The sequence below is a fragment of the Micropterus salmoides genome, unplaced genomic scaffold, assembly GCF_014851395.1.
Source record: "Micropterus salmoides isolate LMB-PRFRI ecotype aquatic unplaced genomic scaffold, ASM1485139v1 Ms_hic_scaffold_13, whole genome shotgun sequence".
Lineage (NCBI taxonomy): Eukaryota > Metazoa > Chordata > Actinopteri > Centrarchiformes > Centrarchidae > Micropterus > Micropterus salmoides.
This window is the reverse complement of record NW_024040374.1, coordinates 8,858,455-8,885,827: the sequence shown is the minus strand read 5'-3', so window position 1 is coordinate 8,885,827 and position 27,373 is coordinate 8,858,455. Positions and strand designations below refer to the sequence as shown.

The 27,373-nt window shown below is 39.8% G+C and overlaps 1 protein-coding gene and 1 long non-coding RNA gene across 7 annotated transcripts in view; one reads left to right on the top strand and one right to left on the bottom strand.

Moving 5' to 3' along the window:
• The window catches only part of pde4ba (phosphodiesterase 4B, cAMP-specific a), a 198,296-nt gene extending 186,489 nt beyond the window's left edge, over positions 1-11,807 (top strand). For 4 of the 5 annotated variants that reach the window (XM_038715354.1, XM_038715355.1, XM_038715356.1 and 1 more), the window contains 8 exons: positions 3,069-3,162; positions 6,326-6,603; positions 6,716-6,880; positions 7,515-7,614; positions 7,744-7,898; positions 8,005-8,127; positions 8,809-8,991; positions 9,113-11,807. In XM_038715354.1, the coding sequence (XP_038571282.1) occupies positions 3,069-3,162; positions 6,326-6,603; positions 6,716-6,880; positions 7,515-7,614; positions 7,744-7,898; positions 8,005-8,127; positions 8,809-8,991; positions 9,113-9,562 (1,548 nt within the window). In that variant the 3' untranslated portion in view covers positions 9,563-11,807. Of the gene's footprint in view, positions 1-1,656; positions 2,232-3,068; positions 3,163-6,325; positions 6,604-6,715; positions 6,881-7,514; positions 7,615-7,743; positions 7,899-8,004; positions 8,128-8,808; positions 8,992-9,112 lie in introns of those variants that run through there. The other variant, XM_038715359.1, reaches the window with a different exon arrangement.
• LOC119900424 lies at positions 1,966-26,800 on the bottom strand. Of its 2 annotated transcripts, none has more exons than XR_005444055.1 (3): positions 26,466-26,800; positions 24,201-24,300; positions 1,966-2,039 (listed from the first exon to the last, which is right to left on the bottom strand). It is a non-coding gene; the product is annotated as an uncharacterized LOC119900424 (long non-coding RNA). The 2 variants fall into 2 exon arrangements; XR_005444054.1 differs by lacking the exon at positions 1,966-2,039 and adding an exon at positions 5,713-5,941 and having other exon boundaries at positions 26,466-26,799.
• Between the last annotated feature and the right edge of the window lie 573 nt (positions 26,801-27,373).

Genomic DNA, 27,373 nt, shown 5'->3' with positions numbered 1-27,373 from the left:
ATTTGTAGGTTGCTGTGTGTGCGCGCCCTGAGGCTTTTTTTTCAGCCTCTGGAGAAGCATAGCTCTTCAACACATTGCAGAGAAATCCCCCGCCGTTTCTGGTTTCTTTATATATTATGCAGTGAGCTATTATATAAAGAGCTGCCTCTCTTATTTATTTATTTATTTTCCGCTTTTCTTGCGTCCTACCTCCCTGCTTCTGGTTCTTTCCCTCAGTGGGAGGATAATCCGGAATCCTCTCGGGGAAGCTTTGATCTCGCCCTCATCTTTCCGAACTCATACATATACAACACAGACACGCGCACACAGGACTGAAAGGTTCTCTGGGAACTTCTTTTTACAGTTTGCCATGGATTGGCTTTGAAGTGACAAGAACTATGGATATTTTCTCATTAGCGAAACATTGCAGTCATCCTCCTCAAGGGTCCTACAAAAGTCGTGACTACATTGATAAAAGCCCAAACAGACCTCGAAATTGGCCAGTGGTACTGATGCAACGGTATGTTCCAGTCAGGTGGGCCTAGCCATGTACACTGCAGCAGTATCAACACTTGCTCCAAGAACAGCCCATTGATTCTGTCAGCAAGGCAGACAGACAGAGAGATTGATGACTGTGTTGGCAAGTCGCAGCCGGGAGAGAAATTGACATGTAAGTGGTGGAGAGTGAGGGAGGGACGGAGCAGAGGGAGGGGCGATTTTCAGTCTGTGGATGCGAGCAGAGGCGATGTGTGTGGTGTGTCCTCGTGACAGCTCAGCAGCTACACCACATGTGTGCCTGGGAAGGAAAGGGGGAAGCCTCTCCTCTCTTCTCTTTTCAAAACAACCTCACACTGGCTGCCTGATGCTGTTGCTATGGCGTTGGGGTGTTCTGGTAATTGGCATAGACACACTCTCCAGCAGAGAGAGAAAACCGTGGGCGGATGTCACCTAAATTGGGGAAGGATGCAATTATCTTCCATCTCTTCTTCCTTGTCTTTTTGTCCCCCCCTTCTCTGGTCGTCTTCCCCACTCTCTTTGTTATCTGGTGGTTGTTAAAAATAGCATTCCACAGACACCCTGACAGCATCTAATATTACTGGGATTGGGATGCGGATAATGAACAGGCTTATGAGTTCCCCACAATGGCCGTCGCAGTCAGGGATGTCAGGAAACAACAGACGACTCAGGACTGGGTGAGGAGAGGATGATAATAGAGATAATGCCGATAAAAATACAGTCGCTGTGCTCTCACATTCCTCAAAACGTGCCCCATCCCCTTTCTCAACCTTATTGTTTTACTGTGGAGGGAAGGCATAGCTCTACGGCTCAATGACATTCCTTCACAATGGCTGACTTCGTAAAAAAATGGCTTTTAGAGGGAATTACAGGGGCTGGGAATTAAAGAGGATGGGATTTATCTGCAGCAGTTGCACGAAGAGAAGAGCAGAAAAGTTATTTTGGAAATCCAAGTCAAGATATTATGTCAATCACTCAAACATCCCTTCAGAACTTCATCTATACACCAATGCCAAGCCGTAATTAGGGCTCCCCCCTTCTCCCCACTTTCTGTCAAATCATGTGTTCTGAATAGAGCGTGTTGCTGGGGCTGGCAGACTACAGCAGGGGGAAAAGAAGAGGGAGGGAGGGAACAAAAAAAAGAGAAACATGGGGAGTAAGAGAGAGAGACAGAGAAGCAGGGTAGGAGGGGGAGCGATAGCTACAGCAGTGAGAGCAGCGAAGCAAGACAAATCCAGTGGAGGAACCCCCCCTCCAGTCAGATGAACATCACTGTCTCACTCCCTCCTCCTCCTTCTGTCTCCATTGCTTTTTCCCCCCCTCCTCCATTATTCATCAGTGCGCTGAGAGTCCCTAGCTCACGGCTCCAGCTGCTGCTGCTCCTGCCGATCTACCGAGTCTGCTGGATCTCCTCCTCATCGAGCCTGGCTACAGTGCTTACTTTTTCCTACGTCCATCTATCCATCCCCAAGCATGGAGACTCAGAGCTGGCCCTTTTCTGCTGCTAAGAGGGAGAGTGAGCCGTCATTGAGCTGCTCTCTTAGCTGCTGAGAAGAGAAACATAAGAGAAGAGAAGAGGGGATTTTTTGTCCTTTTTGGCACTGAAAGAATCCTGTTTGTCTGCCTCTATTTTTTTCTATTGGATTACAGTTCTGGCTTTGTGTAGGAACGAGAAAACGGGGTCCAAAATGCCTGAAGCCAATTACCTGCTGTCGGTGTCTTGGGGTTACATTAAGGTGTGTGGCGCTTATCTACGTAGCTTGTCGGGATAATACACTCATTTCATTGTACCTCCCTGTGCTGTGTTACTGTTGCATTAAGGACCACTTCTAAAGAAATTAAGAATTTGATTACATCTATTGTTTGTGTAGAGCTTTTCAGAATGCTGTGTTAGCGTAATTGCACCAAATTATATTTCCATCATGGTGAGGAGGGGAGGAGGTCTGGCAGAATGGTGTTTTGTGGCTCAGGCTCCATCTTGAGCCCTCTGCAGAGCTGTGTGTCTGTTTGTGTATGTATTAATGTGTATGTTTGTGCACGCGCATGCATCAGTCTGTCATAAACAGCTGCTACTGCAGTGCCTGGATTCCCGTGTACTATTAAATGCATCTATCTTCCTCAACTATTGCATCCATTTACAACTGTTCATAATAAAATAAAATACATGGAAAATCACCAAAATGTTGAAAGGAAGAGGAATATAGGGAGCAGTGTGAAGATTTTCCTCTTGACATCATTGAAATTCTTGCATACTGACGCAAATAAAACAGCTAGATAGGCCTCAAAAATGTGATTCAGTGTAATAAAACTGTTGGCTTTGCAGGAGGTGAATTTAGGGACATTAAAAGGAGATGGCTTCCACACTGGTAACACAAATAATGATCTGCACCTAATTAATCGCAGGGAAAATGGAGGGGAAAATAAGATGTGTCCCTCCACTGATTTTACGCTGTAATTAAATATTCTTGAGCTGTAACACTGCTGTATTTTCCATGGAATCTTGTACCATAATTCTCCTCAGTGGAAACTGACAATTTTTTCTCTCTCTCCCCATCTCTTCCTCTCTCTTGCAGTTTAAAAGAATGTTGAATCGGGAGTTGACGCACCTATCTGAGATGAGTCGGTCTGGGAATCAGGTTTCCGAATTCATCTCTAACACCTTCCTAGGTAAAAGAAAGTCTTGTGTACATGCACTCAAAAGCACATCAACAAATTCACCAATATGGTCTTTATAGCCATTACTACGGACATTTATTATGACTCCCATATGCTTAGCAAAAATACATACAAAATTATACAATAATTTATTAAAAATTAAGTATCCACAAATGAATGGTTCAGACAGATCCTCACTTATCTGTTTTGCGGCATTGTTTTTATGGAGATCATGTTCAGTTTTTTACATGATCTTAAGCTGTGCAAGTTGCCCTGGCAGGCTTTTCTGTGGGGGCGTACCATAGAACACTGCGCCATCATTGAGCTTCACATGTTTATGGCATGGCCATTAAAATAGGGAAAATGAAGGTATTTAAGGTGGCTGGCTGCTGTAAAAGTGCCATTTGACTGACAAGGGAGCTTATTAGCCTAAATCGGAGTATGTGAATTGGAACTGGATGCTGTCAGTGTGGGCTGCACATTTGAAATATGAGAATGGATGGCGATAGCTAAAAATATATGTATTTATATTGTCTTTAGAAACAGTGCTTCCGGTAGTGTTTCCACCCACACGTACACAATGTTTCATGACCCTGGTACTAAACCACAATATAATTTCACTGTAGGGAAAAAATAACCTCAAACAGCACAAGTGAGACAATCAATTATTTTGGTAAATGTGAGATTTCCACAGAAGTGAGAAAACAGCTGAGGACTAGACAAGTGAGATAAAAGTAAGATTATTTATAGACATTGTGCTTCCAATCGACTGGCTTCCTGATCTGGTTTAGTGTTGCTGATGGATCCCTTACCGCCAGATCATAGAGTGAGAGAGGAGGGGAGACAGAAAATAAGCAAAGGGGGGAGGAAGGGATGACTGAAGAAAACAGGTACCGAGGAACCCCCTTTGCTGGCAGTGAGATGAGCTCGGCAGATAGGGTGACTCATCACCGTCTTAATGCATCTTCTTGTCAGCAGGGACACCTTGTTGCCCCCCCCCCCCTCTCTTGCTTCCCCGGGAATCCAGACAGAGATGACTATCGCTGTGATAAAGAAATCAGGATTACCCTGCTGGCGGTAGAAAAAAACCCCAAACAGGTTAACATTAATGAAGAGTAGGGGGGGAAATGGCTGAAGCAGCACAGCTGGCCTGGTTTGGCCTCAGCTGACCAGTAGGACTGTTTAATCCTTCCATTCATTAAGATTAGTATCACATCAGTAATTCATTTATTGCTTTATTATTTTTATAAAAGCATCTATTCAGGCTCAGAGAAATTATATTTTCCTGCCATATGCCTGGTTCTGCAGAGGTCATTCTTAGATCCACGTCAAATCCCCATCAGTTTATTGTAGACATCTGGTTTTAAATTTTTTTTCAGCTGGTGAGGCAGACTTTTGTAAAACAGTGTTTGTGGAGCCTGGATAAATCCTTAGATAAATAAAAATTCTATAGTTTCTCTTCGAAGATAATTTTAGATCAACTTTCCATTAGGGACTGTTGGCCAACAGCATGCTGGGCATACACGTGCACCTTCCCCCGCCACAACTGTCCTCGTATCATAATTCTGTCATAATTCCCTTTGATCGGCCAGCAGCGGAACACACCTAGTTTAGGGAATATGCTGAGGAAGAAAATGTCCCAAAAAGCCACCCCACCACATCCCCACTGCATCTGCGTCTCACAGGAGAGCACATAGGAGGATGAAAAAGAATCAGATGAAATCGACATAAATGGGAGGTGACAAGGGAGCCGGAAGGAGAAGGGAAAAAGGAGAGAAAGAACTGAGCAAAATACAACAGATTTGTGTTTTGTTTTTGTAAATCAGTGTCTAAAATGAGACACAGGAAGAGATAAGACGAGCTAAATGTGAAGGAGAGAGTTAATAACAGAGGGAGGTTCGAAAAAAAAAACACATGAGAGGGACTATCCATGTGACTGGCTGACACATTGCAGGCCAAACTGTGACAGGGAGACTTAATCTGGTTGAATATGGAAACGAGGATCGTCATAACTCTGGTATATCAAGTCGACTGTGGAGCAGAGTGCATGGCATTTACTGTATATTGGCACTTACTGTAGAAATGGATGATAAGAATGACACTGCAAACTTGTCTGTCTCACAATCTGATTTCTCTCTCTCTCTATCTCACACACACGTACAGGCCTCACACACACAACCACCACACTACAGAGGTGATAATGATGGCTTGTAATAAATTAGAGGGCAATATATTGCTCTTCCCCTTGTTTCCCACACAGCACATGTCTGAGAGCGCTTAATTGACCATTCTCAATTACCACTGGAGGACTGATGAGAGAGTGAGAGAGAGAGAAAAGCAGAGAAAACAGTGCAAGAGAGAGGGAGAGCATGAGAGTGAAAGTGATTATTTGAATTACAGCTGGTAATTGAATAACCCTCCACAGGGGAAGGCTGATAGGCCAGCGATGAGCTGAGCCGAGGCTTGATAGATGAGTGCGCAGCTCACATACATGCCAATAGCCAGTCCCTGCAGGATTTCCTTCAGTTCTTCTTTGATTATAGTAAACACAATGGCCTTGTTGGTTATTACAAGAAACAGCATGTTTTCTGGGTTTATTTTGGGATAAAGGAGTATTAATTATAATTGTTTTTCCAAAGGAATATTTTATGAAAGCCTTGCAAGTTTTCCCACTCTATACTAAGTGATTTGATAAAGCTGTGAAAGATGCGGCAGCTTATTGAATGGCCCACTGCACGGAGCTTCTTTAACTGTGTAGAGGCCCCAGCTCTCAGTCTGTCAATGGACTGACCTGTAAGAGTGAAAAGAACAGGAGATGAGATGTGAACCACCTGCTGACAGACGGGGGGAAAAAGTGCTGCGAAGGAGGGAGAAGGACGGGGATGAATGAACAGTAGGAGCTCAGAGAGCAACTGCAGGTGGAGGACAGGGAGCAATGAATGAACAACTGAATGAAGGGACAGATGATAAATTAATCAATAAATCCCTCATTAACTAATGAGCTGCAGGTGCTTCTATAGTGCACCTGGGTCCTCAGGCAGCCTACGCATTGAAGTAGTTTTTTATATTGAGAAGTAGATTACACACGCAGGTTAAAAAGGAATTTTAACCATTTCTTCTTTACAATGTCCACACTTTTCTAAAAGCAACAAATCTTCATTTCCCCTTCCCTTAGACAAACAGAATGAGGTGGAGATCCCGTCGCCAACATCAAAGACGCGCACGAAGCAGCAGAGGCAGCAGCTGATGACACAGATCAGTGGGGTCAAGAAGGTCTCTCATGGGCCCTCGCTCTCCAGCAGCAGCATCTCGCGCTTTGGCGTCAAGACCGATAAGGAGGAGCTGCTGTCCAAGGAGCTGGAGGATCTCAACAAGTGGGGTCTGAACATCTTCACTGTTTCTGAGTACTCTCACAACCGACCTCTTACCTGCATCATGTACGCCATCTTCCAGGTATGCGCCCTCAATTACGTAATTGCTGCCTTTCATTACGTTTTGTGTATGATTACTACTTAAATCATCTACGCTTAAATATTCTAAATATATTATGATGATGTATTTCTAGGAGCGAGACCTGTTGAAGACGTTTAAGATCCCCATGGATACGTTCGTGGCCTACATGATGACATTGGAAGATCATTACCATTCAGATGTGGCCTATCACAACAGCCTGCATGCTGCTGACGTGGCCCAATCCACCCACATCCTCCTCTCCACTCCAGCCCTGGATGTAAGTTATGATATGACGTGTTAGTATTGTAGTCTCAGCTGTACTCAGTTTTTAGTACCTCAGATCAGGGTCTTGTTACATTATGTAATTGATGTACATCTTTCGACTCTAGAGGTTGAAACATTTCCCTACTCTGACAGAAATGAGGGAAAACTAAATTAGAGGAGTGAGCTCTTACATCACTGCCACTTTCCTGGATCTCCCCACTGACTTTGAAGAGCTCAACATACTTCCATTGAATCAGCTTTCCCCGAACATCTCTGCTTGCACCTGTTTACTCAGAGAACTTCCCCTCTTTCTTCCTCTCTTTCCTCCCAACACTGGTCCCTCCATAACTTCTTTGTTAGATTTTTTACAGCATATATTTTCTCTCTGCTCTCCGTAAATTGGGGTAGCTGCTGCAATACAGTCAGGTCAGAACGTCCCGGTCTTTAGATCATGATTTACTATTCTCGGTTCTCTATCTTCCATCTGTCAAAGCCAGCAGATATATTTTTTTACTCTCTCACAGTGGTGCCACCTGCATTCTGTTATCTGCCCCTCACACAATTTTCTGGGAATCAATAGTTAGTGTGTTATTTTTATATTCTAAAAATAGTTTAATGTTCTTTTTCCCTCCCTCTCTCTTTCACAGGCGGTCTTCACAGATCTTGAGATCCTAGCAGCCATCTTTGCTGCAGCTATCCATGATGTTGACCATCCTGGAGTATCAAACCAATTCCTAATCAATACCAGTAAGTCCAAATATATTCAACATGGAACAGTTAATTTTCTACATATATACATTGGTGCTTTCAACAGACAAACAGAAGTAGTCACAACAAAGACTAAAATATTAAAATCTCTTTTTAATGCCTTTCCAGACTCTGAGCTGGCATTGATGTACAACGATGAGTCAGTGCTGGAGAACCATCACTTGGCTGTTGGATTCAAGCTACTGCAGGAGGACAACTGTGATATCTTTCAGAACCTCACTAAGAAGCAGCGACAGTCCCTGCGCAAGATGGTCATCGACATGGTAAGATATGCTGATTCATAGTCTTTTCTTTTTCGCTGTCATCTCAGTTCATTTTTAACCTGTCCATATAATCCTGATGTCTTTTCTTCTTCTCTCTTTTATTCAGGTTTTGGCCACAGACATGTCCAAACACATGAGTTTACTGGCTGATCTGAAGACTATGGTGGAGACTAAGAAGGTGACGAGCTCTGGAGTGCTGCTGCTGGACAATTACACCGACAGAATACAGGTAGGTTCTGTTTTTTGCAAAAACAATTTTTTAACTTCAATAAAAAAGTAATATTTACAAAACACTTACATTATATGGACTGTGAGTTTGTGACCTACTTTAAGCCCTCATCCCTCTGTTTTACATGCTTTTAATAGCTCTAATCAATAACCAGTGATGGCAGAGGTTACTTAGCCAATGACCATTCCTCCTTCACAGCTGACCTCTGTCACTCCTTTTCTTTTCTCTTCTCTTTACCTTTAAGTGTTCCCTCCACACTTTCCCTCTAATGGGCTTTCTAGGATTTCTTCTTTATTAGACTATTGTGTGGACTGACCTCCTTTCATAAAGCAAATTATATAATTAGCCTTAAATGGCTGTTCTACAATAATTTGATTTCTCTTAAATGTAATCTTTCAAAATAATCTACCACACTTGGCTGTATTGTTTTATGGATATTGGAATTTACACTGGAGAGGCTCATTGTTTTCAGGTTTACAAATTAAATTTTAAAGAAGCTGATTAAACAGATTTTCACCCGAATATCTAAATATTTCCAAAATGTGGTGCATTTTCTGCTGAATGAAACTAAAGCATATTTACAATATAATTTTTTTAAGTATAACTTAAAAAAAACAAAACAAGTTTTGTACTTTGTTATCCAATTTTGAATCTACTAAATTGTAATTCTCTATTATTTAGGTGCTACGTAACATGGTGCACTGTGCTGACCTAAGTAATCCCACCAAGTCCCTGGAGCTGTATCGTCAGTGGACTGATCGGATAATGGAGGAGTTCTTCCACCAGGGAGACAGAGAAAGGGAGAGAGGAATGGAGATCAGCCCCATGTGTGACAAACATACAGCCTCAGTGGAGAAGAGCCAGGTAGGAAATCAAGCACACAGGAGCTCCATTATGTACATAGATGTATAAATTCACATAATGTTCATCAAAGCGCTCAAAGAATCTCAATTCCATTCTAATGTGTCTCCTTACTTATTTCTAGGTGGGTTTCATCGACTATATCGTGCACCCTCTGTGGGAGACATGGGCCGATCTGGTCCACCCTGACGCCCAGGATATTCTGGACACGCTGGAGGACAACAGGAACTGGTACCAGAGCATGATCCCCCAGAGTCCCTCCCCGCCCTTCTACGACCAGGGCACGCACGGACACAGTGGAGGCACTGGGGGACAGGGAGGCGGGGAGAAATTTCAGTTTGAGCTGACCTTGGAGGAGGAGGACTTGGATGGAATAGAGAAAGATGGCGAAGAGGAGGAGGATGAGGAGGAAGAAGAAGAGGAAGACTTAGAAGAGGAGGAGGATAGCCTTGGAGATTCTCGTTCTCCTCCCCTGGACTATTCGGACGGTCAGGATCACGAGGAGGGCAGCATGATGGAGCCCACGTCGGCAATAGAGATTGTGACACACGAGGCGTCACCCACAGACACATAGGGCTTCCATCATCAGGCTCACATGGTGATTTGAAAGTTTTTCGAAAACGAGGGGCGATCCTCTTGCAGCTGTGCTTTTTAGTAAGCCTGCAGAAGCAAGGGCTTAGTTTCGTCCCGCACAGGGGCGTCTTGCACTTGGGTGTTTGAAGCCAGTCAGGGGCGGACAGTTTCAGTGATGCGGCTTCAGAGTTCTCAGGAAATAATTACTGCGAACATTTTAGTCTTGATGGACATGCGAAACTGATGGTGGAAATTGAAGGATTTTGGCCAGTTTGGGAAATGGTTACTTTTCTTTTCTGGACTGGCATTAAATGGACATTGACACTACTGAGAGAAGTTTTGTACCTTAAGACTTTTTTACAGATATGATATGATCTAGAAGTAGCATAGAGTAAGACCTACTGATGGAGACACATTTGTATAGCAAGAGAAAGTGTTTACTTTTTTCCTGTACCATTTGTCAAAGGACTTTTGTGTGCCTTTTTTACTATTGTCTTTATAATAGTTTTTTATTTATTGAACACTCTAGTATGTCTGTGAATTTTTTTTTTTTTTTATCTGAAAGAGCAAAATCTTTTTTGTATGTTAAAAAGAGAACAGTCTTCCATGTATTGGGCAATAGAGAAATCCAAACAAACGTCGACAAACAACTCTTGGACAAACTCATCTGAATAGGGAAACATTAACAACCACATTATACGCACACTTAGTTACATTTGTTTTTCAATCTGAGCACAATGTTTTTCTTTATGAGTGGAATTCAAATGCTTATGTGTTCACTCATGCTTCATGTTACATGTTTAGTTTGTTAGTCTTTATATCAGATGTCAGTCACAGTCATACTGAAATACATCACCTATTTTCATACTCCATCTCTTCAAACATCATCTTTTCTCTTCTTCCTTGTAACAGTCTGCAGACCATTAGGGGCTTCCTACCTTTTCACACCAAAACTTGACTTTTAATGCAAAATGCTCAGTGAGGATATGGAATCCTACACTTAAAACTATATGTTCAGGTATTCCAGCTAAATTTTCAGTTAAATTATTGGGACGTTTGACTTATACGATTTTGTTGTTTCATTTTTGCATCTAATTGTTGCCGTGTTGGTGTGAAATAGAGGTTAGTCCAGTTCAAACAATAATAAGATAAAATCAGCAGAAATACAAGTCTGAAAAACAAACAGCTCATTGACAACAAGCTGCTTAGATCTATGATAAAAGAAAGAAACAAAGTCTGCCAAGGACGAAATGCACAACAGTGGTGAATCTATTTTTAGCCCACAGGTATGCTGCAGTCTTAATAATCCTGTTAGTTGGAACCGGTCCTGACCCCAGACCCGTCTGATGTAACGCTCCCCTGCCCCTCTGCAATCAGGCCCAGACCTGATGATGAAAGGTGCTCTTACAGCTACCTGTCTGAAAGGCGCTCTCATAGCCTCACCAAAGCCTATTCCCGTGGTTTACAAACCCCTCTGGGACCCAAAGACACGACCCCAAAACAATCAGGCCAGCTATTTCTTCCTCACGATAAAAATCCCTCAAGTGTAGCGTCTGCTCATTGACGTCAATAGAATTTTTTCCCTTACCCATTCACTGTGTGAAATTTCCAGGACAGTTGGGTTATTAGTATTTGGCACAGATAAAACAAAAAAGATTTAAAAAAAGAAGGAATTATTAGTTGCTCTAGTTTTAAACCCCCCCCCTCAAAAAAAAACAAAGCAAAAAAACCCACATTTTTGTCTCTTTACTATTTCTTGGGGAATATGGTTTGAAAATGGTTTGCAGACTCACCTTTTCTGCTCCCATGGCTTCCACAACAAAATTTTCTTGATGTTCTAGTTGCATCTATAATCACATCTCTCAATTTTCATATTGGTTTACTGATATGCTCAAAAGGTACTTCATCTAAATTCACTCCGGCATCCTTAAGTGGCAATCGTATGTGTGCAGTATGTATGGAAGGTCATGTATGTGTGCGTGTTTGGATGTGTTGACTTTGTCATCAGGCCTTACCCCCATCACTCCAAACCTTTGTCTCTACTGTTTGTTGCTAGGAGCTCAAGTTGGTCCTTTTTGCTGTTTATAACAGTGTGTATTTATTCTATACTTTATGCTTGTAAATAAGAAATACTGGTTCAGTGTAAAATCTATTTTAATTTATATGCACTTGCATTACCTGGAAGTGGTGGTGTCTAATGTGTAGAAGACTCTGGATTAGAGTCTTTTTATATATGTACTATATATTGTTTTATATATATATATATATATATATATATATATATATATATATATATATATATATATATATATATATATATATATATATATATATATTCGCACAATGTTTTGAGGCCCAGAGACATGTTGTTGTCAGATTGAGAACCTTGGAACTCCAAAGTAGCATTTTTATATATATATATATATATATATATATATAAAAAATGCATGAATATTAAACCAAAAATGTTCTCACTTTGGTGTCACTTTCAAATCTTAATTTAGTTAACTAAACTTAGTTTAGTCTCTCAGCTAAATTTCAGCTTAGTTACATTTCTTAAATAGCCCAAATTTTACAGAGGACTTTGCATGTTCTCATTTTATTTCTTACATATTTGTTTTGATGGAAAACAATTTTGGTCCAACTGAGTATTTGAAGCTACAGGGTTTTTATCTGACAGCAGCAATTTGGTAACCCAAAGGCGACATAGTGGACATCTTAAACTGCATAGGCTTGGATATAGGATACATACAAGCTAGCTAAGGAACACAGAAGCTCAGTCAATGCTTGGTATCAAAGTACACAAATAGCTTATTTTCTCTTAGCAGCTTGTCACTACCGAAGCTTCTCCACCCAGCATTTGAATGCAGATTGCTGATATATAAGGCCAGATACAGGTTAGACTGACAAACACAAAGCGATTGTCTCCTTTTACACTTAACGCACTTCATGTAAAAGTAGATAACACAGGGACTGTATTGGTAGCATGCTACAATATGCCCAGCACTGACGTGAATAGTTCTGAATTAACAACAAAACATGATCTTATGTAACTGATTGTGCTAATGTGTGACCTCTTTCTGACCAAACCTGTTAGCAGTTTTGAAATTCAAATTTGTCAGTATTAACATGTTTATCTATGTTATAGCTTTTTTGGTCCTAGTTGTGTCCAAATGGTTAGCCAGATTTAGCACTATCTGCATGAGAGATGGGTTTTTATTTTATTTTAAATGTCAATATGTTCAAGTCCGCCAGTTGTTACAGGTGGGTTATTAAATGTTTCACACAATGTATGGTATTATATTGTATATTGTGTCCAAGAATAAAACTGAAATACTTTTTTCTATTAAGTGATTAAAAGCAAAGCATGAATATATTCCTAATGTTTCTGCTGTTTTTTTCTCCTCATAGCCTCGTCTTACCTCTGAGTGTGAACAGTCATGCTTCTGGTGGATTCCCACACGTTTGTCATGTTTCATTAGGCTGTGTTCCAATTCAGAACTGTGCTGTGCACCTGGGTCCTGCACTGAAAAAAGGGCCTCTAGTATGTAAAACAGTATCAACTAGAAGAATGCACTCAGTAGAGTGCAGATCTCCGCCAGGTATGTCTGGGGGCATGTGGGTGGGGAGCAGGGAGTGCAGGGGAGACTGTGTAGTGTGTATGCATGAGAGTAGAAGAATGGAGGGCAGTATAGTCTCAGATTTCTTGAAGATGCATATATACAGATGAAATAGTATTTATAACAGAGCATCATGGGTTCGCCTAACCGTACAGCTAAACTTCATTAGGAAACAATAAACAGAACAATAAGTCCAAACTTATTAATTCAAACATTATCATTTATTTAGAACTAAATAAAACCCATCCCAAACAAAGAAGAGTTAAATCTCACTCGTGTCCCTACTGGCTTCTTTACAGTCAAGATGGCAACGAAGATAACAGGGATTTGTTCATCTCGTATCGTGCCTCACTTTAGTAACATAGCGGGTATGGAATAAATTGACATTAATTATTTGTCTGTCCACTATTTCTTTTAATTTATCAATTATTGCCTATAAAATGTCAGAAAAGTAAAAAGAAAATGCCCATCACAAGCTCCCAGAGCCCAAGATCACATTTACCAGTTGCTTGTTTTGTCCAACAAAAAGCCAAATATGTTCAATTTGCAATAATATAAAACAGCAACATGTTAAATAAATCTGTTGATCGATCATTGAAAAAATTGCCTAATGTTTCAGGACTACATAGATGTGTCTTACAGTTTTACAGTGGTGCTCTAAGAATAGAATATGACAGGAGTACTTAACAGGATATTGTACAGGAATACTATATCACAGCCTGACATATTTATTCAATTGTGGCTCTGTTTAAGCTCCCAAAGTTAGTCGGCCACAATCTAAAAAAATAATAATAATGATAAAGCCACTTAAGGTCAGCAAACCCTGGCCTGTCCTGTGAGAAAAAAAAATAACTCATCAACTGTTCAAACAGGGGTGCAACACACAATTCTGCTCTATGGGCCTCTCCCCACATCCACAGCTATTAATTCTAGTATCTCACCTCAAACCTCAAGGACAGTGCTGGAAAGTGAAGTAGAATTAATATAAAATAGTGTGTATTAGTATATTTGTACTATGTTACTCTTCATTCTCTTTGATGTCACTGTGTTTGCTGCATCATCACAGAGGTTCAGCTCTAATATGCTGAGATGGGAACACAATGTGACACAGACTCAGCACCACGGCCCACACACAATCTGACAGGACTGTTCTGATGTGACACAAAGCCGACACACACACCAGATGCCTTGCATGGCCTCTTCCCAACATATACGGTAGATGATCATGTCATCTCTTCATTGATAATTTCAATCATGGTATTAATACCAAACAGTAATAATTTTTACACTGATATTAACATAATTTTATGTATCAAATAAGAAGTATGCTATTTGGTTGTAGGGGTATTTTTCTCTATCTTTTATGTATTTTAAAGACCATCATGATAAAGACTACTCGAACGGTGAGCAAATTAAAAACAAAAACAAAAAGCAAGACACATACTTTAAAATTGATGACCGTAGCAATATCTTGCATGGGGTTAACACTGTCAGTCTCTGCATGTTTTAGTTAGGTTTTTTTGTTTTGTTAAATTGGATAGAAGTTTGACCATGAGCCAAGGAGGAACAATTTAAGAGTGGTGCAAATAGCGCCACCATGTGGCCATTTATAAAGCACTTCACATTTTGGCTCATAACTCATGAACCGTAAAGTTTAGACACCAAATTTCCCCTGCATTTCTTGGTTCCCGACAAATCCTGTAGGGTCTAAACAGATTGCCTAACATTTCTAATTACATGCAAATGTTTTTCATTCTACACAACATACATCAATTCGCCAGAGAAAGGGATATTTATTAGTTTTTTTGTTATTCCCAAAAATCCTTTCTTGTGGTCTGTCATCAACTGCCATTTCTCTTGAATAAACAACTATAAGCAAATTTTAATAACAGGTGCACATATCAATCCCGCACGTTCTTGCTAAATTTGATGGCATTTCACCTATAGGTGGTGCAACAGCAGCATTCATTAAATTGACATAATTTTATGCAAATAAATTTGTACAAAGCCCTAATAGCCCTAAAAGGATTTAGGTATCCTCCAAAATGCCAACCATCTGCCAACCTGCCTGATTATCTATCTCTATGTTCATTTTGATTCTATTTCAGATCCAGATTAGATATTGTGATTTTTTTTAATTTAAATTACAAATTCAGCCAGGGGATTGAGCAACTTCAGTAAAAGGGATTGCTTTCTAGTTTTAACATCAGCTATCAACTCGACTACCTTTCTTTTGCAGTGCCTCCTGTTGTGACGCCCCACTAATATTAACTGGAAAGGATGCAGATGCTGATAAGTTGTTTTATTGCTACATTATTAAATTGGTTTATTAAACATGTGGGACTTTACACACAGCCAAGGTAAGAGGGCAAAAATGCTTGATTAAGCAATATTTCCAGGAACATTCTGTTAGCCCGTCATTTTCCATAAATGACTAGTTTGACTGGAGGGCTTATACACTCAAACATCCCATGGAACACAACATTTTGCTATTAGTAATTGCCAACTTCCGTTCTTAAAAGCATAATGAGGCTGGTTTTGCAAAGTGATCGCAGGTGTTACAATCTTACATTATTTCTTCAGGCTTTTTAGTAAATGAGTTCAGAGTTGCATTTTTAAAACTAGACATAAGTATTTAAAAACAAATTACTATATTAGGATATTCTAAACATATTTTATGTTAGGTTCTGTTTCCAGAATATTTAGTGGCTATGTTTAAACTTCAGACTGAGAAGGAATTATTCAAACCTGAAAAAAACAAAAAACAAAACAAAAATAAAACTTAATGACATGGGTAAGAGGCTCATGTAATCTTTTGACCATTGAGTGTGTTTTGGAGTCAGTATGTAATAATTTCCATCCACAACCCTTCACATCTAATTTCATTCACTGTGACCCACGATAAGAGCTCTGAGGCTCTGAGGAGAATCATAAGTAAAGGATATCACCAGCGTTTGTCATAATCTCCCTCTTTGAGCTCCTCTCATTTGCTATTTTCATCTTTTAGCTTATATAGTTGAATTATCATACACATGCCTCCTCTCCTTGAGTATTTTCCAATCTCCTCTTTATCCTCCACCTCCACGTCCTACTCTACCATATCCCACTGTGGAAGTCTGTCCTCCTCTTGCCTCTGACATATCCTAGTAAAACCACAGGATGTGATTTGATGAAACTACTTGCGTACATATGACGAAAGAAAGATGGAAGGAAGAGACACAGGGAGACCGGCATATGGGAGAGGTGGTCTCTCCTGTCACTACTTTACAAAGTCATGGAGGTCCAGGGGGATGGCTGGGTTATCCAATGAAGCTAAAAACAGAGCAAAGCATTTCCCACCAGTCGAGGAAAATGACACCACAACTTCTCCCCTGTGTAGCATAAAATAGATGTGGTATTTTCAGCCAAGAAAAGGAAATTGTTAGCTTGGGGGATAATAGAGAATTTGCCATTGGATCACCTACATGTGACTGAATGAGAAAGGCATTCAGAGAAAAGAGAAAGAGAAACAGAAGGAGAGTGTGGCTATGTACACTTCATGAATCTCTCATCTTAAATGATATCTGAAATATCTCTCTTTTCAAGTGTTATTCTTTTGACAGTAGTGCAATGATCAACCTTAGTTTACATAGTTTTAAGATATAGCTATGCATTGCTTGTAAATTCCTGAAAAAGTAAGTATTATCACAGTTTGGGGGGGGTGTTAAATAAAAAAAAAAAAAAAAAGGTAAATGGGTATTGAAAGCTGAATAAGGAAATAAATGACTTGTTCAGATGTCCAGTCATAAAATACCTCCAAAAGCAAATTTTCCCCTTTCCCTCAATATTAAGTTTTAAACTGACTCCAAAACACACTCGATGGTCAATGAACTCCTCCTGCTTCCTGTTAGTTTACATGTCACCAAGCAACAGTGAACACAACAGCTGTGTGTGCATCGCATAAAAACAAAAAAAAATATTTTTGGCGGTTCTGCCCAATGTCTGAGATTTAACACTTGAAAATCTTCAATCCAATTCCCGATATCAGATGCAAACTTGGGTGTCAACATAAATATTATTTATTAGCTACATAAGGGTCTGTGAGTCAATTAAACTATGCTTGTTATAGTATTTTAGAGCGGCTGTAGAAAGGCAGCTCATCATAACATAAAGGTCTGGCAGTAAACACCGCATGTATGTAAGATAATTCACATGATATATAAGAGTACAGAGTATGAGAACATTTAATTTCCCAGCCTTTAATGTTAGTCCAAATTAAAGTCTTGTTAGGGACTTATTTCTGAAATCATAAACAGGTGGGCCAGAGGTACCTGTTTATCTGGGGTCAGTGACTGTCTACATCAAGAGCAACCCACTGCGGTCTGCATGCAGGATTGTAATGTTTTATGAATTCACATCTTGCATTGATTTTGTAACTGGGCACAGAGTGGCTAAATTAAGGAATATGAATGAGAGATCGCACATACAGGGTGCATTTAGTACCCAATCTGTTCGGTGTTGGCTAAAAACAGCTTACATTTATTATGACCGCAAAGGGTTAAATATCTTTCAATGCAAATGATGTGGCTCTTGCTTTTGCGTCATTGTGGTTTTACAGCTGGCTGTAGGGCCAGCTGGGTCAAATACTGCTGCTGTTGTTGCTCTCAGAGGAATACACTGTTAAAAATGACATGCTTGGCAATTTATTTTAATTAGCTTGAAGACTTACCGAGCATTCTTACAGGATTGCAGATCATAAAAAGAAAAAACATTTTTTTTTAAACAAAATTATTTTTTACTCTTTTTGCTCTGGATTATGATGATTGTGTCATTAAGCCAGTTTGACTGCGTTGCCATTAAACAAGAAACGCGGTGTGATAAAAACAGTAAAAACAAACAGTGGTTTCCAGGGAAAAGGCAACATGGTGCCCCTGAAAGGTAAGTGAAGCAAGTAAATCAGTCTTATGATGGATAAATGTGGCTATTTATATCCCCCGAGTCAATTAAAGGAGAGATGACAAAGAGGCTGAGGGTGCAAAGAAACACCTCTGAAAGCCCGCCTAAAGATCCTCTTTGTGCTTGCAAAAGTGATGAAACAACAGGTGGACACAGCTGGCAGCAAGCCACCACTCTAGGTTGTAACCAGAGCACTGGCAATAGCCATGTTTCCATCAACATTTTTTTATGCACATTTTGAAGTATCGCATTAGAAAAGGTTGATAAGCCAAAAGCGTACTTTTGAAATGCTGCAAAAAAGTTTTAAAAAAGACACTGCAAAATATGTGCTTTTCCATCAGTTGGTTTGGAGCGAATAAACAAGACTACGGCAAGCATCATTTATGTTAGCAGTTGACGTTACACATGGCTGTAATAAACAAGACGTATGGGTTTCAAACCAGAAACAAAACCAGTTTCTTGAACCTGGTGGCAAGTCATCTTAGAATAATGGAGAGAGGTCATCAGAAATGTGTTTCAACCGGGCAAACTGCTACCAGCCATGTCTCCGACGTTAAGGGAATATTGGCAGTTATGCCGAGTTTTGCATGCCTTCCGAGAATTGCATGCACCTCCAAATAATGCATTTAAACTCTAAAATATCCTTTGTGGGGTTCACCAATGGGGATAAATGATTCCAAGTATATAGCCTATTCTATGAACGTTTAGAGTTGTTAATATTTTATTACACTCAGTAGAAGTAGCATTAATTTAGATTCAGCAAAAATATGCGGGGATAAGCCCGTTTGATCAGTGTGCAGAGCAAAGTATCTGAAAAGGACCGTTAAGAGGTGAATGCATAATTCAGCAGAACAGATGATGATGGATACCTGCCGAGATTTGCATCCACCTCTTTTCTCAGCACAAATGAGCGTTACCAGCCGCGAGGTGCATGAAATTCTCGCCAGGTATGCAGAACTTGCACAACCGGGCAAGACGCCGACAGCAGAAACAGCTGACCATTCGTGAGTTACAATTTCGCTACGTCTGAACTTATTCGGGTGTTTCCATCCAGTGTTTCCATCTCCCATTTAGCGCATTATCTCTTTTTCGACAAAGGCAAAAACCACCTCAAGCGAGTGAAAAAACATTTTTGCGAAATTAAGGATTTTTTCCAAATTTTGCCGTTTCCATCAACCTTTTCTAATGCGATACTTCAAAATGCGCATTAAAAAAGTTGATGGAAACACGGCTATTGAAACAGCAAATTTCGGGGGAAAAAAAATCCTTTATTTCGCTAAAATGTTTTTATATTCGCTGGAGGCCTCCTGTCACTCACAGTGCTTTCTTCTCATCTCATTCGCTCCGTTTGAATCGTGTCTTTAACCCTGACAGAGTTCCTGCCCTACTGTGCTATGATTGGTTAGTACTCACAAGCAGTCAGTTGTGATTGGATGCTGGCAAAGGATACAAACAAGTCCATATAAAAGTGACGGTACAGAGTGGTGCTAAAGAGCAAAGCACCTGCAGGACCGACACACCATACTCTATAAAGAACCTGGAGAGGTTGGAGACATCTCTCTTTCAACATTACTAAAGTATTAAACAAGATGGCCAAGTAAACTGTTGTTGAGAAGATAGTTGTCCTGTTGTTTGCCTAATAGACATTTATAATTCTCAAAACTATGCTAATCCCCCTCAGAGCTATCAGACCTGAGGAATCTCAGACAGCAGAGTTTCAGTTGATAGAAATACTTTGTCTAAGGTCAGAAGTAAATTAACTTATGCTATTCTGCTTAACACACAGTACTATTAACTTTATTGACTAAGATAAGTTGATAAGATAATTCAGTAATTTTATCAATGTTGTGTCAATTTTCCCCCGTGTTATTGCAAATGGTATCTAACATTGATATTTTTCAAGGTATTGTATCGAAGTTAGAAATTCCAGTATCGTGACAACACTAGGCCCCAGCCTGGTAGGAGCAGTGGGGTGGTGGAGGTTGGGGTTGAGAGCTCCACAACCACCATCTTGTTCCGGGGAAACATGCTCTACCTTTCTGGAAACCGTCTGGCGTAGCAACACAGAGTTGTCACTTTACTCAACCCCTAAATTTACTGTGGCACAGGGGTATACTAATAAAAGTCAAGTACTAGAAATCCCAAAACTACCAATTTAGCTCTAATCAACTAAACCTCTGGGAACAGCAACAAAGACAGAAGATTGATAAGATTTATATAATAACGCGGTATGATCGCCTTTTTACATCAATGAAGTAATTTGGTGCCATATTGTAGAATAAGAGTGTCTGTATCTGTTACCTCACTGCATAGCGAGCCGCTAACAGCAGCTTTATGGTCTGAGCAAACTAGCTGCTGCATGCTAGTCAACAACATTGCCAAGCAAACTGTAGTTTGACTGTGTCTTTTTCAGACGTAGCTATATCATTACCTTCAGGGCATGTCTATCAAGTCAATTTACATACCGCAGCAACACACGCACACAAACACGCGTGCGCGTCAGTGTGGAGCAAAATGGCTGTCCACCACTAACCACTGCGCTGTAGTAATGTTAAAACTAGGGATGAAATGATGATTACCGGTTTAACGGTAAACCATGGTAAAATTCCAGACGGTTATTATTACCATATACATTTTATATCCATGATAACCAGGTACGGTTAACCGCGCTATTATAATCTCATGGCAAACACTGTCCAGCGTCTCCCAGAACCAGGCGCGCATGCGCAGAATGCAACATGGGTTTGTTTGGGACAAGGCAGAAGACAACACTGCGGAGATTTTTCAGTCACTCTGAAGTCCGGTCTTATGCCGAATTCTGCTTGCCTGGCGAGAATTGCATGCACCTCGCGGGTGATAACGGTCATTTATGCTGAGAAAAAAGGTGGATGCAAATCTCGGCAGGTAACCTACAAAATTTGATCTGCCGAATTATGCGTCAATCTCTTTAGGTCCTTTTCAGACACTTTGCTGTGCTCATTGATCAAACGGTGTTATCACCACATATATTTACTGAATGTCAAGGAATGGTACTTCTACTAAGTGTATTAAAATATTAAAGACTCTAAACGTTCATAAAATATATACTTCGAATCATTTAACACCATTGATGGATCCCACAAAGAATATTATAGCGTTTAAAAGCAGTGTTTGGAGGGGCATGCAATTCTCGGCAGGCAGGCAAAACTCGGCATAACACCTGTCGTATTTTAGTTTTTATGAGCGTGCTGAGGGAAACTTGATTGAAGAAAATAACCTGATAACGCAGGGTGAGTTAACTTTTAGCTTTGGTTTGTCTCTCTGACTTGCTAACAGCGTGAAACTCTCAGTGTTGCTGCTCTTGTAAAAACGCTACACGTTGTTCTGTTTCTGTGTGCGTCGTGTGTCGGCAGAGTCTATTCATCCACTGCACGTGATAACACGTTACGCAGTTTTGTCAACCAACCAGCGTATCTAGAAACGCTACAGACTCCTCTGTATTTATGTCAGTTTATGGGTTCATTTGCAGTTACTATCACTGTCTTCTAAAGACTTATTTGTTTTCATGTAAATGTCCACGGGGTCATTGTATTACTTATATAATATAAAATCTTGATAATGCACACTTAGATGATTTTCATATGTTTACAAAAGGTATTTGCTGTTATTTAATTTTTTATGCAAACAAAATGGCAACTGTATTTGTAGTTTTCAATATAAAACTTGTTGAAATGGTTTCAGTGTGTGTATCAGTACATTTTAATATTTTTTGGCACATTTTTACAATACTGTGATAATACTGCCCTTTTATGCTTTCATAAATTCATGACTGTAACCAGCTTCAACACAGTCATCTAGAGAATTGAAAGGCGGTGATGTGACCAAGCAGCAACCTCTGTGGCAGAAAAATTAAGCCAATGTCGAAGTGCCAAAAACTGCAGTTCATTGAATGGCCACTTGAGCCGGGCTCCAAAAATGAGTCAATCTCGATAGACTCCCATGTTAAAATGCCTATCTTTACAGCAGAAATAAACTGTTTACAGCCTGGTAAAATATGTTTTTGGTCTCTATAGATAATTTGTGTGTGGGTTGAATTTTTATAAAACTCGCCTGTTTTAATTATATTAAGGCTTAAAGTAAAGACAAATTACAGCTGGGGTAGGGTTAGGGTTAGACTTACTTTTTAAAAATCCCTAACCTAAGTCTCTTGCTAGTTCTCCAACGTTACCTACCCCGGTTTTAAGGATGTCTGAGTGACAGGTGGGTGGCCTCTCAGGTGGCTAGCCGCTAGGTGGTTAGCCAACCAGGCTTCATTCAGCCTGCCTCAGCGTCACCTCTTTTCATATTTTTGGATTAGCCAGAGTCAGGCACCGCCAAGATTGCCATGGCTGGAGCTGCTGAGCATTGAGATTCGCAACGGCTCTTTAGAAACCTGTGTGACGATACAGACACTACGTCCATGTTTTATACAGTCTATGAGTGTGACCTGCAGGCCCTGGACTAGTCCACTGAATAGAACTGCCTGTCTATTAAAACTCTCCCTTTGAATTGCTGACATGAACACACATAAACAACAGTGAGTGGTTATCTCAACTGTTCACTCTCAATAGAAAAAGGAGGTGACGAAAAAAAACTCCTGACTGAGAGCTAGAATGAGGAATGTGTGTTTTTCCATAGCGTGACCAATTTCACAGTCATTTATTTTCTCTGGGTCTTCCACAGCTGTGTCACTGAGCCCTTTGGTTATACTACTCTAAACTTTATAAATCATTTGTTGCTCTCACGCACCCTTCCCAAATCATAGAGGTCTGCAGCACATGGGAACAGTTTTTTTTGGCTTGCTTGAGAGCTTGCAATGACACATGTGCGTGTCTTTCACTTATTGCTCTCCTGTAATCTCCTGTACTTCAGAGCATTTATAGTTAATGACACAGACACAGGTCAGCTACAACCAGCTTGAATCTGGGTGATCTTGTTTAAGAACACATTCTGACCACTAGATAACCCCACCATCAAAAAATATATTTTTAATTCAAAACTACTACATCCCATAAAAAAAATAAAACAAACTAGGAAAATAAATAATATGTGTAGTAAATAAATGTGAGAAACTTGAGAACAGGAAATGCAACAGAGGAGTGAGACCTCTTCCAGGACAGACAAACATGCAATAGGTGTGCACAGAGTACAAAGCACACAGAACAGCAAAATCCAATATAGAGACAACTAATTCTAATGTACAACAATAAACACCACAGCATCAGAGCTACAAGTATCAGATGAACAGAATAACTACTAAATTTCAATATACAACCTTCAGTATACCTACAAATCTCCCAAAGTCAACCGAGGACTTCATGCTAAGACGAAATGTAGCAAACGTTCCAAGACAAGTGCAGTGTTAAAAGTGAGCAGAGTGAACAATCTCCATTAGTCTCGACTATGGTTTCGACTTAAGAAATATTGTTGTGGAATCCTCAATTGTTGTGGGTATGTATGCCTTTTGTGAAGCACTTTGAACGTTGTTTTAAAAGTGCTCTATAAGTTTATTTTTATCATTATTATTATTATTATTGCATGCCTTACAGCGTTTCACTTGCTCAACTTACTTAAGTCATGAAAATATAGGTACCAAAGCATGATGAATACATGGTTGCTGGCCCGAAATAGCTCTAATTTAAAAAATCTAATCTAAGCTATCCTCACACATTCACACGTGCTATAAACAATATGGCTAGCAATGAAGATGTAGAATGAACTCTTGGGTGGTACTGTTGATGGTTTCTGAGAAGCAAGACAACAAAATCCAATCTGGCTTAAGTTGGGTTGGTTATACCCCAGGGCCTGGTTCCTCACCTCTAAAGCACAACCTGTGTTAATTTCAATTGTCTACTTCTTTTCTCAATTTCAGCATTGAGCTATGCTTCCTTTCTCCCATTAACTATCGTTCCTGTCCCATTTCCTCTGCTGGCTAGTGAGATAGCTCTGATTTGATCAGACAGGTTGAACTGAGCATGTGCAGTGGCCTGATCTAGCTTCAATGACAAGAGGAGGAGAAAGGGCAGGAGAGAAGAAGAGAGGAAAGAGCTAATGTTTCCAACAAACCTGAGAAAACTTTGTGGTTGGTCAATCCTCACAGGACAGGAGCCTCTTGGCCACAGGGAGTGATGCATTTCACGTATCCAGCAGTGGCATCATCAGAGGTCTGAGTGAAATAAAGCAAAGAAGGACTTCAACTCAAAACTAAAAAGTATATGGATCACACTGTTTGACTGGCAAGTAGTCAGTAGCAGATGCAGGGCAGAAACAGCAGTAACTGCCCAGCAACCAAAGATTTCACCAAAACACTAAAAAAAAATAAAATAAAATTATTAGAACAGAAAATTATAAAATTAGCACTGTCGCCTCACAGCAAGAAGGTTGTGGGTTCAAACCCCAGATTGATTAGGGTGTGTGTATGCAAGTGTGTAAGTGAATAAATACTTATGCACAGAGAATATAAGAGAGAGGGAGACAGCCAGTCAGACGGGAGACACATTGAATTTGGTATTGACAGGGTTTTTCTCTCACATTTTATCACAGGGACGACCAAGTCCTCGCTGGTTGCCATGGCAACTGTGGTAGACTTGAATACCAAGGCACATTCTCTAGACTTTTCTCTCTGGGATAACATCTCTACAGTTACCTTCAGGCAATGTCTCGTACAGCAGGTACAGACACAGACAGATTTATGCTGCTAAAGATCATGCTACAAGTATGGATTACAACTGAACATATATATTTAAATACACTACTACTGCAGTCCAGGGGCCAAGTTTCAGATGGCAATGGCTTGGGCTGGGCAATAAAACGATGATAATCATCGTGATATAAGTTTCCTCAACAACAATATAACAAATGCTCAATAAAGGTTTGATTTAATTCATTTGAATCATGAAAAAGTTAGCAGTTAATTTTTCTATTAAGATATTTATTTTTTGAGAAAAAGGGAATGAAAGAGATTTTACTTAATTTTACTCATGCATAATGCATAATTGTTTTGGATGTTCTACCTCAGATTTGTGAAATGATTCAGTGTTTGGCATCAAATGTTTTTCATGTTCTGACAATAAAGACTAGTTTAAAACCAGAATTAACCATCTGTTTTTTTTTTCCTCAACTTTCACTCAGGAGCAAAAAATCAGTCTTTAAACTTGTAAGAAATAATGATTTGACATTTATCAGGCTCATTATCGATATCAAATGTTCTTTGGTATATATACACAATCCAAAAATATCATGTATTGTTAGAGCTGAGAGTTGATCAACATAAATATTACTAATGCAGCTATTTTGATGGTGGTTAAGGGTGAAAATGTGTTATTTTCTTGTCTTCTATAATAATAAATAGCATTTCTTTGGGGACAGGACTTTAAAGCAATTTAAAGACTTCTTATGATGGGCAAGTGTTTACAAGTGTTAACATAATGAGCAAATTCAATGCTGTATTACAGATAATGGTCAGATCCCATTTTCACAAGATGTATATTTCTGATAAATATAGCAAATTAGTAAAAATCAAAATGTGCACTTTATATGTTCTTGATTGATGAATGGGATTTCTAAAAGCATTTTGTCAGGGAAAAAATCGTTAAGACCTGTGCCAATTGTCCCAGCTGGTCCTCTCTCCCTCTGAGCGCGCGCGCGCGCGCGCACACACACACACACACACAGACAGACAGACAGACAGACACACTCTCTCTCTAGGCGTAGTCAACATGCATGCCTACCAACCAAAACAGTAACCTGTGGTCGGATATGAACCATTCATAACATACTGTATAGGCCTACATTCTTTGTAAAACAAACCTTTCTGCAAACTTGTAAAAGAAGAGGATCATCACGTGGATCTGGTACAGTTTGCATGGTCTCCGGCCAAATGTGGTCTCATACGCTGTTACAAACATTTGGAAAAATCAAAGGCTGATGAACAGGGACAGCAGTCCCTGTTATGCAATAGTATTGGACTGCAAGTCAAAATATTGTGGTTTGCTGGAGGAAATTACTTTCCTGGCCTGTTTGGATGAATAATTAACCAAGGAGTTGGGTGAGGGGCTGGTCAAGTATGAATCAGCCATAGACGATATAAGAAGTCCAATTAGATAAAAAGGATTTACAGTTACACGTGGGCATTTTACGGAGAGCACCCTTCTTGGGTATAACCATAGACTGTATATAAAAACGTTACATGCTAATGTCGCTTGTTGTATTGCATGTAAGTTAGCTAGAGACTGTCTGGCACCACTTTGTTCTTCACAGTTTACAAAATTAGTTAATCGTTTTACGTTTTAGATGTTGACAAATAGCTTAACTTTCGCTTCTGTTTCTTACCGTTATTAAGAAGATATTTCCAGATTCCTGCTGACAGACTTTAGTCCAGTTGGTAACAAAAATATTCCATATACTAACTGCGGGTTAAAGAAAATTCAAAACAAGTTTAATTCCCAACTCTTTTCAGACGATTAAGTTAACGGCCAAACTGCTATGCCTGAAGTAACACACCTCCTTGCGCCATTTGTCATAGAGTTCTAGAAATACGGGAACATTGACCTGATAATAAAACGTTAAATTGTGTTTACGTATGATCCATGATACATGCTGAGCAAGGAGACTAGTGCTATGTCACTTCCGGCGACCATATTTCATTCATTGGCTCAGCAAAGCAGTTGCAAGTTTGGAAAGGGTGAGTTTTTTTCGTAATTCTGTAAAGGTAGAATATCTTTCTTTTCACCTAAACAGAAAATACTTAAAAGACGTTTGTCCAAATAACAATAAGTGTTTATGTATTATTATTGTATTATGTATTTATCTTTGAGAAAAACATAGGCTAACCAATCTAAATGTAAACAACAATTTAACTGATAAGCTAATTTAAATGTAAAAACGATGGTTAGTTATATGGTCCTACTATTTAATTTGACCACATTGTATTTCAACTGCACTACAGTGCTTTGCCTCAAATTTAGTTGAAGGAAAAACTCTTTATTTGCTAAGATAAGAGGAAGATGTAATGCTACAGTTAGCTAGCTAACTTATATATAGTAAAATGTTGCCAGCTACAAATACAGTCACGTTAGCAATCCACTATGGCTAAACATATGTGGTAGGATGCTAATCATTTGACATGACCCAGCACTGTGGATACACTAATGCCCTTCACTCAGGCCAGGTCCAGGCACAAAACCTTTACTGTGACTCTACTTAGGAAAGTAGTAGTTTGGTTGCAAATAGAGATTGAG